At 50.5% G+C, this 12,725-nt stretch overlaps 1 protein-coding gene across 2 annotated transcripts in view; it reads right to left on the reverse strand.

The window, feature by feature from the left end:
* The window catches only part of SLC24A4 (solute carrier family 24 member 4), a 186,923-nt gene that overhangs the window by 34,463 nt on the left and 139,735 nt on the right, over nt 1-12,725 (reverse strand). For both annotated transcript variants that reach the window (XM_070477935.1, XM_020875995.2), the window contains exons 11-12: nt 12,118-12,287; nt 8,293-8,497 (exon numbers count right to left, since the gene is read on the reverse strand). In XM_070477935.1, the coding sequence (XP_070334036.1) occupies nt 8,293-8,497; nt 12,118-12,287 (375 nt within the window). The remainder of the gene's footprint in view (nt 1-8,292; nt 8,498-12,117; nt 12,288-12,725) is intronic.

The following is a 12,725-nucleotide window of genomic DNA, read 5'->3' on the forward strand; positions in this document are numbered from 1 at the left end:
TCTCACCCATCCCAAGGATCTACGGGGAAACAAAAGAAAGGCAAGAAGTACGAAGCTGACAATCCTGCTTCTGAAGGCTGCACCTTGAGTCTGGAGGCCCTGGGGAGTGAAATAAGAGCCAGGAATGCTTTCTGATCCTCCTCTCAATGGCAGGCCCTCTCGCCTTAAACATCCAGCAAACATCCAGGGCAGGGCTGTGGGTTCCCAGTGCTGATGAACCCCGTAGACACAGCAGCTGGCTGCCTCCTTCCCTTCCTTCCTGCTGCCCCTGTATTCCAAAGCACACACTCCAGCCTGGCAGAGGGCCCTCCTGGCCACAGTCAACACTGGGACCAGGCCAAGGACAGCCCTCAGGGCTCAGGCAGACCTGGGGTACCAGCCCTGCCTGAGGCCCTTATTAACTTGTGTGCAGCTACCTGGGAAATGGGGACCACACCAGACAGGCAGCAGGGCTGTGTGCAGACTCTAAGCACCAAATATAAGGTGTGTATGGCCCAAGCTCCATGAAGAATGTGTCTGCCAAGCTATAGGTCAGGGCGCAGCCCCCTCCTCTGCCTCACCATGCGACTGGAAGCCACATGAGCCCCTCACCAGGTCTGCTCTGGTCTAAATCATCAGCAAAGAGCAGTTTCACAGCTTTTTTCCAGGCATCCCTGCAGCTCCCATGGGAGTGGATATGCTGAGCCAGCCCTCAGCAGCCCCCACGCCAACCCCCTCCTAGGGTGTCCATAGAGGCACTTCCCAGACTCCCTTGCAGTTGAAGTTCTAGACTCAAATTGGGCTCCTTACTTTGAAAAACAGACTGAGGAGGGGCTGGGCCACCTTTCTGCTGCTTTCCATGCACGGCTGTGAAGCAGGCCTCTGGGGATGCTGTTTCGGCTACAGTGGCGCATTGCTGCCCAGGAGCTAGTTGAGTGGGCACCAGGGAGGCCTTCTCAGGCCTGACTAGCAGCCCGGTGGCAGCTGCTGGTGGCAACAGAGCTGTGGCAGTGGCCTCCTGGTCCCTGGGTCATGACTCTGACAGTGAGTTCTTGTATATTTCAGCACTCCCCAGACCCCCATCTCCTTGATTCTGGGAGAGGTGGTGGCAGCCAGTTCAGCGTGAGTCATTGCTGATACCCAGCCTGGAGTGTCCTTCCCACCACTGCGTAAGGGACCCACCTACTAGGTCTATCAACTTCTATTTCTCCCACATCAACAAACAGTATCCATCATCTGATAATGCCCGAGGCACCTGTCACAGACCTACAAGGGGTGCAGGCATGTGTGCTCAGCATCTCTTCTCTCCAAACAACCCTCCCTCCCAGGGGCCACCAAAGCCAAGCTGGCCAGCATGGCTACTGACCAGGGGTGGACCCCTGCCATCTGGACTGATAGCATTCTCCCTCTTAGGACTCTGGAATTCAAGTGAGGGAGGCAGGAAATAGCAAAAGTCAGTCTGGGGTCAGTGGGAGGCCACGGTCTGCCATGGGCACTGACAGTGGATTTGAGAAAAGCGAGTCTACAGCCAAGGATTAGAATGAGACAGGCAGGCACGTGAAAGGAAGACAAGAGCCAGGAAGAGCCTCAACACGCATGGAGGTTCTGAGTCCAGCCTCTGGGTGAGTCCAACTGTTCGTGGGATCCACAACACACACCTATATCCTTATGATAACAAAGGTCCCCTTTTATCTCAAGGAAGCTCATGTGGGCTTCTGTTGCCAGCATCCATAGACACTTCAGGCCCCCAGCACATGCCCAGCCCACAACAGGTCCTGAGCCCCTTCACCTCCCACCTCCCAGTTTGGACTGAGCTGGTCTTGCTGTGGGGTAATCACAGAGCAGATTCCAGGGCAGGTGGCCCAGATGTCTGGCTCCATCTGGTCAATACTGACCCCTGGGCAAGCCCAAGCCCCTCAGTTTTCTGCTTTGGAATACAAGAAGGCTGATCTAAAATCCCCCAGATCGCTTTTATTCAGAGACCACTCAGAGATCATCTGTTGTTAACCACAGAGAATTCAGAGGAATATTGCTTTCATTTAGATTAAAAACAAGCCCCCCCCAAAAAACCCCTTTCTCTATTACACTTTATCAGCTGTTTTTATAAACCACTTATCACCAGAAAGCGAAAATAATCCAAATGTCCACCCACTGATGGAGAGATGTGGTACATCCATACAATGGAATATTATGCAGTCATGAAAAAGGAACAAAGGACAGACACAATGTGGATGAAACTTGAAAACATCATGAAAACAAGAAGGCAGACTGTGGGAGACAGTGAAGGACAGGGAAGACTGGCATTCTGCAGTCCAAGGGGTCACAAAGAGTCAGACATGACTTAGCAGCTGAATAACAACAACAAAGAAGGCAGACACAAAAGGCCACTTATTAAATGATTCCATTTATATAAAATATCCAGAATAGATAAACCCAAAGAGACAAAGTTGAGTAGCCGTTGCCAGGAGATCGGGGGGAGGACGAAGAATAATTGCTAGCAGGTAGGGGGCTCCTTTGGGGGTGCTAAAGGAAACCGATTGTGGTAATGGTTGCACAACTTTGTGAGTAGACGAAAAACCACTCAACTGTGTACTTCAAAGGTGTGATTACTACGGTAAGTAAATTACACGTCAATAAAGCTGCTATATTAAGAAATTACAGTGCTCAGCCAGTGTTTGTTCTAATTAGGTGTGAGTTGACACCTCAGGGCTCCACAGTGACTGACAAGGCCACTTCTTTGAAATCCTGACCTTGACTTACGAGACAGTCTACCGACGGTATGATTTCTCTGGCGGCTCCCACGACCCAGGCAAGAACAAATCATTTTCACTGTGAAGTGCTGTGTGCCTCTGGGGGCCTGGAGCAGACAGAAATTGGGTGTGGAATTTCACATGTACGTGAGCCCATGGCACCAGCAGCTTCTCCTCCGTGTCCCCAGCCATGCCCAGTGGCTGAGAGGAAACAGCTGGGCCCAGGGTTTTCTAGAGCTCCATTTCTGCAGTCACCCGTACTGGGCTCAGAGAGACTAAGCAGACCCCTCCTCTCCCAGCCAGCACGGCTCTCTAGTTCCCTGTAGGACAGAGAAAGATGGGGGTGGGGTGGGGAGAAGACCCCCTAGAAACTTCCCGAAATCTTCAGATGGCTTGCGCTGAGTTTTCTGATGAAGAAAACGTTTAGCTGTGTCATCCGAGGGCCGAAGAGAGCGTGCCAGGTCCCCAAAGGCCTATAGTTCAACTCAATTTAACATGGTTTCTTAACAAAGACAAGTTCCTTGGCACCTATGTACCAGCTAGATGACACCATGGACAGAGACAAGCATTTTCTTAAGGATTCCACAAGAAGAATGCAGAAGAATCCACTGGTTGGCCACAGTACTGCCCCTTATGAATGTCTGGGGTAAAAATGCCAGTGTGGGGTGCTGTCCCTTCTTCCTGTGTGATCGTGGGCAAATAAACCTCTCTGAGCCTCAGCTTCTTCACCTGGGAAATGGGGATAGTGACAGTACCCACCCTCCAGGGCTGTCCTGAGGACTGAATGAATGTGTCTGTGTGAACCACCCTGCCCGATCCATAGGAAGTGCTCAGTAAACTTTACCTTCTGTTACCATTCAAGGGCTTTCCCGGCGGCTCAAATGGTAAAGAATCTGCCTGCAATGCAGGAGACCTGGGTTCGACCCCTGGGTCAGGAAGATCCCCTGGAGAAGGAAATATCTACTCCAGTATTCTTGACTGGAAAATTCCATGGACGGAGGAGCCTGGCAGGTTACAGTCCATGGGGTCAGAAAGGGTTGGGCATGACTGAGTGACTAGCACACACACGGGTCAAGAACCTCCAGGGGCCTAGATTTCTGCTCCTGACTGGACCGGCCCGGGCTGGCATTTGTCGATCAGGAGGCTCAGGGTGAAACGGTGGCTCCCCGCATAACAGTTGTGTGGCTCGGGAAGTCCCATAGCCTCTTGGAGCCTCAGTTTCCCTCTGTAAAATGGGGGTAATGGTAATGCCTCCTTCTCAAGATAGCTGCAAGGATGGCATGAAAATGTACAGGACAAAGAGACAGTGGTTAGTCTGGGCCTCCCAGGTTGGAAATCCTTGTTTTCCACTTAGTAGCTGGGTGACTGTGGGCAAGTCACCGAAGCTCTCTGTCTTCCCTTTCCTTCTCCGTAAACTGGAGATGATCATCGTCCCCACCTTATGTATTGTCATGAGGATTAAATGAGGGAATACATGCAAAGCTCTTAGAAAAGGACATGGCACACAGAAGCCCCAGAAAAGCCCTGTAAGAATTCCCTATTTTTTGTTCAGTGCCCGACACACAGCAAGTCCCCAGTATATGTGGCCACTTATAATAATGGTGGACATGAGGGTCAACATCCCAGACACAAGATATGATTTCCTTACCCTTACGGGAGCAGGAGGAGTTCAGTTGGAGGGCAAGGGGTGTGGTCCATGGGGCAGGAGAATGTCCCAGGCAGTACATCAACCACAAACAGCATGTATTAAGGGTTTTCCCCAGCCAGACTGGGGCTCAGGGTCACTGGCTGGACATTGCAGGGCAATTCCTGCGCTGCAGACCACAGTCCCCATGTGAAAAAGAGCTGCTTCTGCTTTTCCTCTCCCCCAGCCAGCAGCTGGCCCAGAAGGCCCAATTACCAGCCTCTGTGGCCTGAAGTGGGAAGAGCACAGCTGCACCATGTGTAGATATAAATCCAGCATCAGACTGGGTGGGCACGGGAGCCAGGCTGCGGCTGGGTGCCCTTGGGCACTGGTCTACAAGTCCAGTGACCCATTATGTGGGTGGGCAGAGCCCAGGGGCCACGGGCTGGCATTTCCACCACCCCCACCCTTCAGCTGTGTGGTGAGGGCAGGAGATGAAACATAAAATGTATCGTGCGATCATCTGCTCAGATTTAACCCGCATGCCTGAAAGCTCCCAGAATCCATGGGTGTCCTGTTTCTACCTGGATCACCAAGGCCCACAAGAGTCTGGTACCCAAATATTTACTGGCTGAAATAATCATCTTGTCTGCAAAGTACCTGAAGCCCAGTGCCCGGCACAAAACAGGTGGATAGCATAGTAGATACCAGTTCCCTCTTCCTGACTCTGGGAATGGCCATGGTGCCAGACCTCCAGGGATTCTGACTCCTGCGAACTTTCTAGAACATTGTTTATGGTCCAAGAAGGAGAGAGTGTGAGAAGCTGAATGTAACAGAAACCATGTGATTAAAGCATGCTGTCATCCCAGGTGGCCCTAGTGATAAAGAACCTACCTACCAATGCAGCAGACATAATGGACACAGGTTTGATCTCTGGGTTGGGAAAATCCCTTGCAGTAGGAAATGACAACCCACTCAAGTATTCTTGCGTGGAGAATCCCATGGACGGAGAAGCTTGGTGGGCTATAATCCATAGGGTCACAAAGAGTTGGACACGACTGAAGCGCCTTGACATGCACGCATGTCATGCAAATGAACACTTACTGAGCACCCATGTGTCACATGGTGCACAGAAGGGGTGAATAACGACCTATGTACTGCTGACAGAGGATGCCTTCATCCCATCTTGTGGATGAGGAGTTGGAGTTTAGGAGATGAAACAGCTTGCCCAGAGTCACAGAGCTGGTGAGTAGTAGAACCAAGATTCCAACCCAGGACTTCTAACCTCCAGTGCCTGCCTCCCAGCCTGTCCCCAACCACACAGAAGAGCTGCACATCAGACAGCCTGGGCTCCTTCCTTGATATCTGCAGCCACGTTAGTTCTGAGTGGAACACACCCTCCCCTCTTCCCAGCGCCCCGCCCCTTATCCCTCCCCTGGCCCCAGCTTCCTTCCTGGGCCCCAGTTTAGGGGAACACTAGCTCCACCCACCCCTAAAGCCCTTCAGGGCCTCCCCACGGTCTCAGATCGTTGTGATGCCACAACCAGTTGTTTAGTCGCTCAGTCGTGTCCAACTCCTTGCAACCCCATGGACTGTTGCCCACCAGGCTCCTTTGTCCATGGGATTTCCAGGCAAGAGTACTGGAGTGGGTTGCCATTTCCGTCTCCAGGGGATCTTCCCCACCTAGGGATCGAAGCCATGTCTCCTGCAAGTCTCTTGCACTGCAGGCAGTCTTTACCACTGAACCACAAGAGACAAGCTGAAAAGATGACGAGGATGAGTGGGTGGACAGAGGACCTGCAGCTGGCTATGCAGAATTTCTCACAGGTGCTGTGTCACGCTGCCTGGCTCCACATTCCTGTGAACCCCCGTCCACACTGGCCTCCATTTCCCCTGGCCACTGGACACACCTAAACAGGCAGCAGCCACACAACCCCGGTTCCCTCGCCCCCGCTTCTCACATTGAAGTTAGAGGAGATGGAGAGGAAGTACTTGCGGTTTCTCAGGGCGCCACCTGGAAACACTTCCGCAGGGACACAAAGGGAGCTTCCGCAGGGACACAGGAAGCCCCGGCCCATATCAGAGGCGAGCCCTGGGCGGAAGCTCTGCTGCGGGCCAGCCCAGGGGAATGTCCCGGAGCCTCTGGCTTGCAGAGGAATGTGGAACCAACTTCAACAGGAAGTTCCCACCCACCAGGAAAGGCGGAGCTCCCTGGGAACGGGTTCGTGGGTGCAGAGAACCTGGGAGCGATCTGGTCCCAGCCCTGAAGAGAACAGCATTCTGAGCTCCTCACCTCAGGAGGTGACCTGCCCAGAGTCCCTGCAGGGAGCTGGACCCAGTTTCCCACAAGCCACTTCTCTAAGAGGCAGCAGATCCTGGCACCAGGACGAGAGGCCCCGCGGACCACCCAATGCAGTCCTGCCAAACTCAAAGCTTCAAGGAAACGGAGAGATGAGTTGCCCTTAACATGAGGCTGCCTCCCTTTACAGAACGACAGCTGCCCCAAAGGGCAGGTCCCTTCCCTGGTTTCCTGCAGAGCCCTGGACAATGATCGGGGTCAGGAACAGCATCCAGATCCCACACCTGTAAAACGGGGATTCCAGCCACCTCCTGGGGCTGGAGAACAGAACCCCCAATGGGCAGCTTCTTCTCAATCTGAACCCCCAGCAAGGTAGGCTGTTTCCTGGACCATGTCTGCATCTTCCTCCCCGGGACCTATTGCTTCTCCTCTCCTCTCCCCACCCCAAGGCATCTCCCAAATCAGTTGCCATCTGTGAGCCTGTTGTTAAACACAGGAATCTTTTTGGAAAAATGTCAAGTTTTGGACTTGAAAATCTTGGAATTCTGCTCCCTCTCAGGATGGCAGGACACCAAGAAAAAACCTCCGAGATGGGGCCAAAGAGTTCAGGCCTTCATTTCCCATCATGGACTGCAGAGGAGTTTGGCTAAAGATGAAGACAGATTGGGTGTGTCTGGGGATGCTCTCACACACAAATTCCTGAAATCATTCACTTGATGGACATCTACTAAGCACCTACTATGTGTCAGGCTTGGGCACTGGGGATACAACAGTGAATGAAATGGACAAAGATACTTGCTGGCACGGAGCTGATATTTTGGCCTGGGAGACACACAAGATAAAAAAAATATACAAAATACTTAAATTAGGGTGGTCAGAGAAGGCCACACCAAGAAGGTGACATTTAAGCAGAGACCCGAGGAAGGTAAGGGAGTGATACAGGTAGCAGAACAAAGCACATTTCGGCAAAGGGCAAGTGCAAAGGTCCTGGGCAGGAGCATACCTGCTGCTTTCTGAGGACAGTGAGGAGGCCAGTGTGACCGGAGCACAGGTGAGGTCAGCGAGGAGCTGGCAATCAGATGACACGGCCCATCCAATGAGATGGGAGGACACTTAGGGCTGGGGCAGAGCCACATCTGCTCTAACTTATTTATAGGTAGGAGTTATCGCCAAACACATCAGGTGTAACTGTCTAAAGATCATGTGTGGCTTTAGCATATCCTGCCCCAGCAACTATGCAACACATGGGCAAAATGGCCTGCCCACACTGGAAGGGCTGGAGAGTCTGAGCATGTCCATTAAAATAACGTATGTGCTTGCTTTTTCTTACTGCATGAGAAAGCCCTGCTGCCCTGGGCACCTGTGTGCAGTTACGAGGGGTTACTGGGGCACTTCCCAGGCTTCCACTTGGCCAGCTGTCTGGCACCCCAGGCTCCCCAGCCCTGGGCAGTGCCTGCCTCCTATGGCAGCTCTAACCCACAGTTCAGCACCGAGGAGGTGTTCATTGAATGACTTAACGTCGGACCCTCACACCAGCCTCCCCCGCCCTCCTGGGTCCAGCTCTCCATCCTGAAGACCCGGACTTGGACCCTCGGAGCCCCCAGCAGTGTGGCCTGAGAGCCCTGGCCCCCAGGACTCACCAGGCATGGAGAAGGGAGACAGGAAAGCGGCCTCCACGGGCTCTGGCTCCTGGGGAGGCGGCGGGGGCTGCGGCGGGGGCTCTTGGTCCCGCTGTGGCTCTTCCAGGTTTTCCACGGGCACATTCCCGTTCTCGATGCTCTCGTGTCTCCCGTTCTGAAGCGGCTTGCTGCTCACGCCGTTGGCTGAGTTGATCAGCCTCTGCCTCTGTGTGGACAGTAGGCAAGACAGACACCCAGGCATGTGACAAAGCTGCACCCTGCTGCTTGGTTCCTCACAGGTAGGTGGCACTTAAGGGTTTCGAGAACAACACCCCTGGCTTCAGGTTTGCCTGCGACATGGCTCCAGGACCTTAGAATCCAGCTAAGTTTGCTCATTTCCACTAGGACCAGTATCAGTGAAGGTACTGGTCAGAGCCCAGGGTTTCTTCTTAGTGTCAACCTGACAGACTAGCCCATGACACTGGATAAAAGCAATCATTCTGACTTTCCCAGTGGATGGTCATAAACCATCAGAAGACATTCACAAGAGAGGCTTTGCATAGTTAAAAAATCTTATTTCAGGTATATCATGCAAAAATTGAATTTACATTGTGTACGATGGTCCAGTGATGGTTTATATTAAGATGTAGAACATTTCCAGCCTCTCAGACAACTCACTAAGGGTCCCCTCTCCCCAGAAGTAATTAAGGTAACCCCATTCTGACTTTTATACACATCAATTAAGTTTTTCCTGAACTTGAATTTCCTATAAATGGATTCAGAGAGGACATATTATTTTATATTTGACTTCTCTCACTCAACCTAATATCTGTGAGGTTCATCCACCTTGTTGCATGAATCAGTAGTTCGTTATTTTCCAGGGTGTTGTTTTTTTTTTTTTTTTAGTTCTACCAGTTTATTGCTACCAACCCATCTCCCTCCACCCTCGTGCACACATGCTCAGTCATGTAATCCCATGGGCTTCAGCCTGCCAGACTCCTCTGTCCATGGATTTTTCCAGGCAAGAATACTGGAGTGGGTTGCCATTTCCTTCTCCAGCCAGGGGTTTATAGTACTCCACTGTGTGAATAACACACAGTATGTCCTTTGCCACTTGATGGGCATTTGGGTTATTTCCTCTTTTTGGTTATCGGGAAGAATGCCATGACCATGCCTTTTTGTGGACACATGAACTCATTTCTCTGGGGGTATTTATCTAGAAGTGGGATTGTGAGATCATAAGGTAGGTGCAAGGTGAACCATTTCACACTTGTATCAGAAAAAGATTATAATTTCAGTTGCTTCCCATCCTTGTCCATGCTTGATATTGTCAATTTTTCCCATTTTAGTTATTCTGGTGGATGTGTGGTGGAATCTAATTGTGGTTTTAATTTGCATTTCCCTTTTAATTTGAGCATCTTATAGGGTTAGTAGCCATCTGAAAGGCTTCTGCTGTCCAAATCTTTCGCTATGTGTAATGGGTATCCTCTGAACCAATCAAACCTCTTCCCTCCCCTATTTCCTTATAGCTGTTGACCAAGTCTGCCTTCTTTCCACCCAAGCAGAAGCCAAGTCAATGGGTTTCTACTAAACTGGAGAAAGGCAAGAAACCACATACCAAGAAATTAACAGGTTTCCATGTTTCTGAAAATGTTTGCCTTTGCACAGCTCATCTTTATCTGGCTCTCATTAAAAATATTTATGCTTTAGGATTAAAGCCCTGTGGGTAATAATCATCACACATGGACACAAAGCTCCTTCGCAGTTACATCAGCAGGAAACCAAGAGTCAGTACACAGGCCCCCAAGGCAATACTCCCTAACTGTGTGCCTAACACTTATCCTTGTGGTTACTGGAAGCAAAAAGATCGGCAAAAAAGTCATTATTACTTAAAATGGAAACATGTTATTTTTCCAAAAGAAAGAGGAATTGACCATTAACTGGCTTCATATTGGTTTTAGGCAGGGACTCCTAAATCATGAAGTCTAGGATTGGGTGGAAATCTAAAACTTTTTTTCCTCCAAACATGTCCACAACATTTAGCCACCTAAAAGAGAAAAGTGATCTACATCTGAGACGCACGCCCAGGCATAATATTTTGCTACCCAAGAAGGGGTAAATGAAAGGTCTTCCTTACAGTCAAAATAAAACAAAACGAACAAAAAACCCTGCAAATAGCTGTGTTGCAGGGAAGAACCAATTCTGACTCCATGATGGATCTGTTTGACTTTAACCTTTGAAAAATTACATTTTTCACCTGGAGCCCACCAGGTTCCTCAGTCCATGGGATTCTGTAGGCAAGAATACTGGAGAGGGTTGCCATGCCTCCCACCCAAGGGGATCTTCCAACCAGAGTTTCTTTTGTCTCCAGTATTAGCAGGTGGGTTCTATACCACTAATGCCACCTTCTGTTATTATAATCAAACATAATAACCTGCTTCAGGGAACCCTGGGCCAGGAAGATCCTGCCTGGAGAAGGGACTGGCCACCAGCTCCAGTATTCTTGCAGGGAGAATTCCATGGGCAGAGGAGTCTGGCAGGCTACAATCCATGGGGTTGCAAAGAGTTGGACACGACTGAATGACTAATACTTTTCAGGGAACCCTGACCCTCTTCCGGAAGAGATTAACACATTCCCTCCCTAAAGGCCTGCCACAGGGGAGCCTGCCCCTCTGATTAACACATCACCCCTCTTCTCCCAGGTTGGCCATTCCAGAAGATTTCTGCAAGATAAAGGTCTTTAGTTACTCAACTACCCACCTCCCCACCTCTGTCATATTGAGACATTAGTCTGCCATCTTCTCAATCAGTCGCTTTCCAAATAATGTCCTAGTCATTGCTTCAACACCTAATCTCTCAGTTAATTGGCCAGTCCTGTGGTGACAGACTAAGTTTGGACTCAGCAACAGCTGTGCAAGGACAGAATTGTAAGGAGTGACTCAGCGGTAGCAATGGGAAGGGGGTCATGACTCTAGCTTTATAGGAATCAAGAGAGAATTATCCTTGGAAAAAGAAAATCTGCAGCTATCTTGAGGTTGCATTAAAAAAGACATAAGTTATAACACTGGTAGCTCAGCTGGTAAAGAATCCACCTACAATGCAGGAGACCCTGGTTCGAGTCCTGGGTTGCGAAGATCCACTGGAGAAGGGATAGGCTACCCACTCCAGTATTCTTGGTCTTTCCTGGTGGCTCAGCTGGTAAGGAATCTGCCTGCAATGTGGGAGCCCTGGGTTCAATCCCTGGGTTGGGAAGATCCCCTGGAGAAGGGAGCAGCTACCCACTCTGGTATTCTGGCCTGGAGAATTCCGTGAACTATATAGTCCATGGGGTTGCAAAGAGATGGACACAACTGAGCGACTTTCACTTTCACTTCACTTTCTCGTTATAACAAAGGAGGTGATGGATCCACATGCTGAGAGAGACAAACCAGAAGGTTTCTATAGTTTTTCAGTTTTCTTCTAGAGTTGCTCTAAACATAGAGAATAGGTGTGCATTCTTTTTTTTTTTTTTTGCCCTGAGTAACATTAAAAAAAAAAAAAATCTGTACTTCAGACCAGTCTTTCTCCAATTAATCTTTCTCTAGTACTTGACAAAATACCTAGTGGAATGTGGCAGACATGGTACTCGATTGCTATCTGCCTTAAACTCCTTCCCGATAGGATCATTTGCTGCCTGTGGGTGCTGTCTCGGCTTCCTTGCTTCAACAGGTGCAAACACCAGCCTGGCAGAGGACACTTCGGGCCCAACGCCAGGAAGTGTCCTGACAAGCCAGGGCTTCCTGCAGTGCTGGAACCCATCCAAGGCCTTGGGCTCGCGTGGTCTCAGGGGCCTTGAAGGAAACTTACCTCATTAATTATAATCCTGCTGGCCATCCGCAGACGAGTCCTGGGCCCAAATTTATTGGTGATCATGACCCGTAAGCCTGCCTCTGGGAAGGTGAACTTGGGAGGGCTGGAGCTCATGACCTCGTCCACCATCACCACTGGGTTTTTGTTGTACTGTGGCTCCTCCTTCACTATATTGAGCACAAAGCCATGATTAGTGCTGAGAACCCCCAGGGCAAAACCCCAGGGCTTGGGTGGCTGACATCCCCCCAAGGTGCAGACTTCTTGAGCTGTGGTCTCAGCAGCTGGTAGCCACACGGGAGCCTGGCTGCAGATCCTCCCATTAGTAGAGCAAACCACCTGGGTCTGAACCACCCACAAGTATTGAACAGATCCCCAGGGTCCCCCTTTTGCAGGACCACTTGCACATCTTCAGGGCTAGTCCCTCTGCTGACTGATGACCCTCTCTTCTGGGGCCCAGTCTTGGCTAAATGCAAGGGTCTTTCAGTTCCTCACCTAAGCCTCATGGGGCAGCCCACCTACAAAGTGCACTGGATCCCTGCCACCTCTCACCAATGACTCTGAGGGGGACCTTTCTTCCCCACCATTTACGGAGGCTCACATAAAAC

The sequence above is a fragment of the Odocoileus virginianus genome, chromosome 16 (genome assembly GCF_023699985.2).
Source record: "Odocoileus virginianus isolate 20LAN1187 ecotype Illinois chromosome 16, Ovbor_1.2, whole genome shotgun sequence".
NCBI classification, from domain to species: domain Eukaryota; kingdom Metazoa; phylum Chordata; class Mammalia; order Artiodactyla; family Cervidae; genus Odocoileus; species Odocoileus virginianus.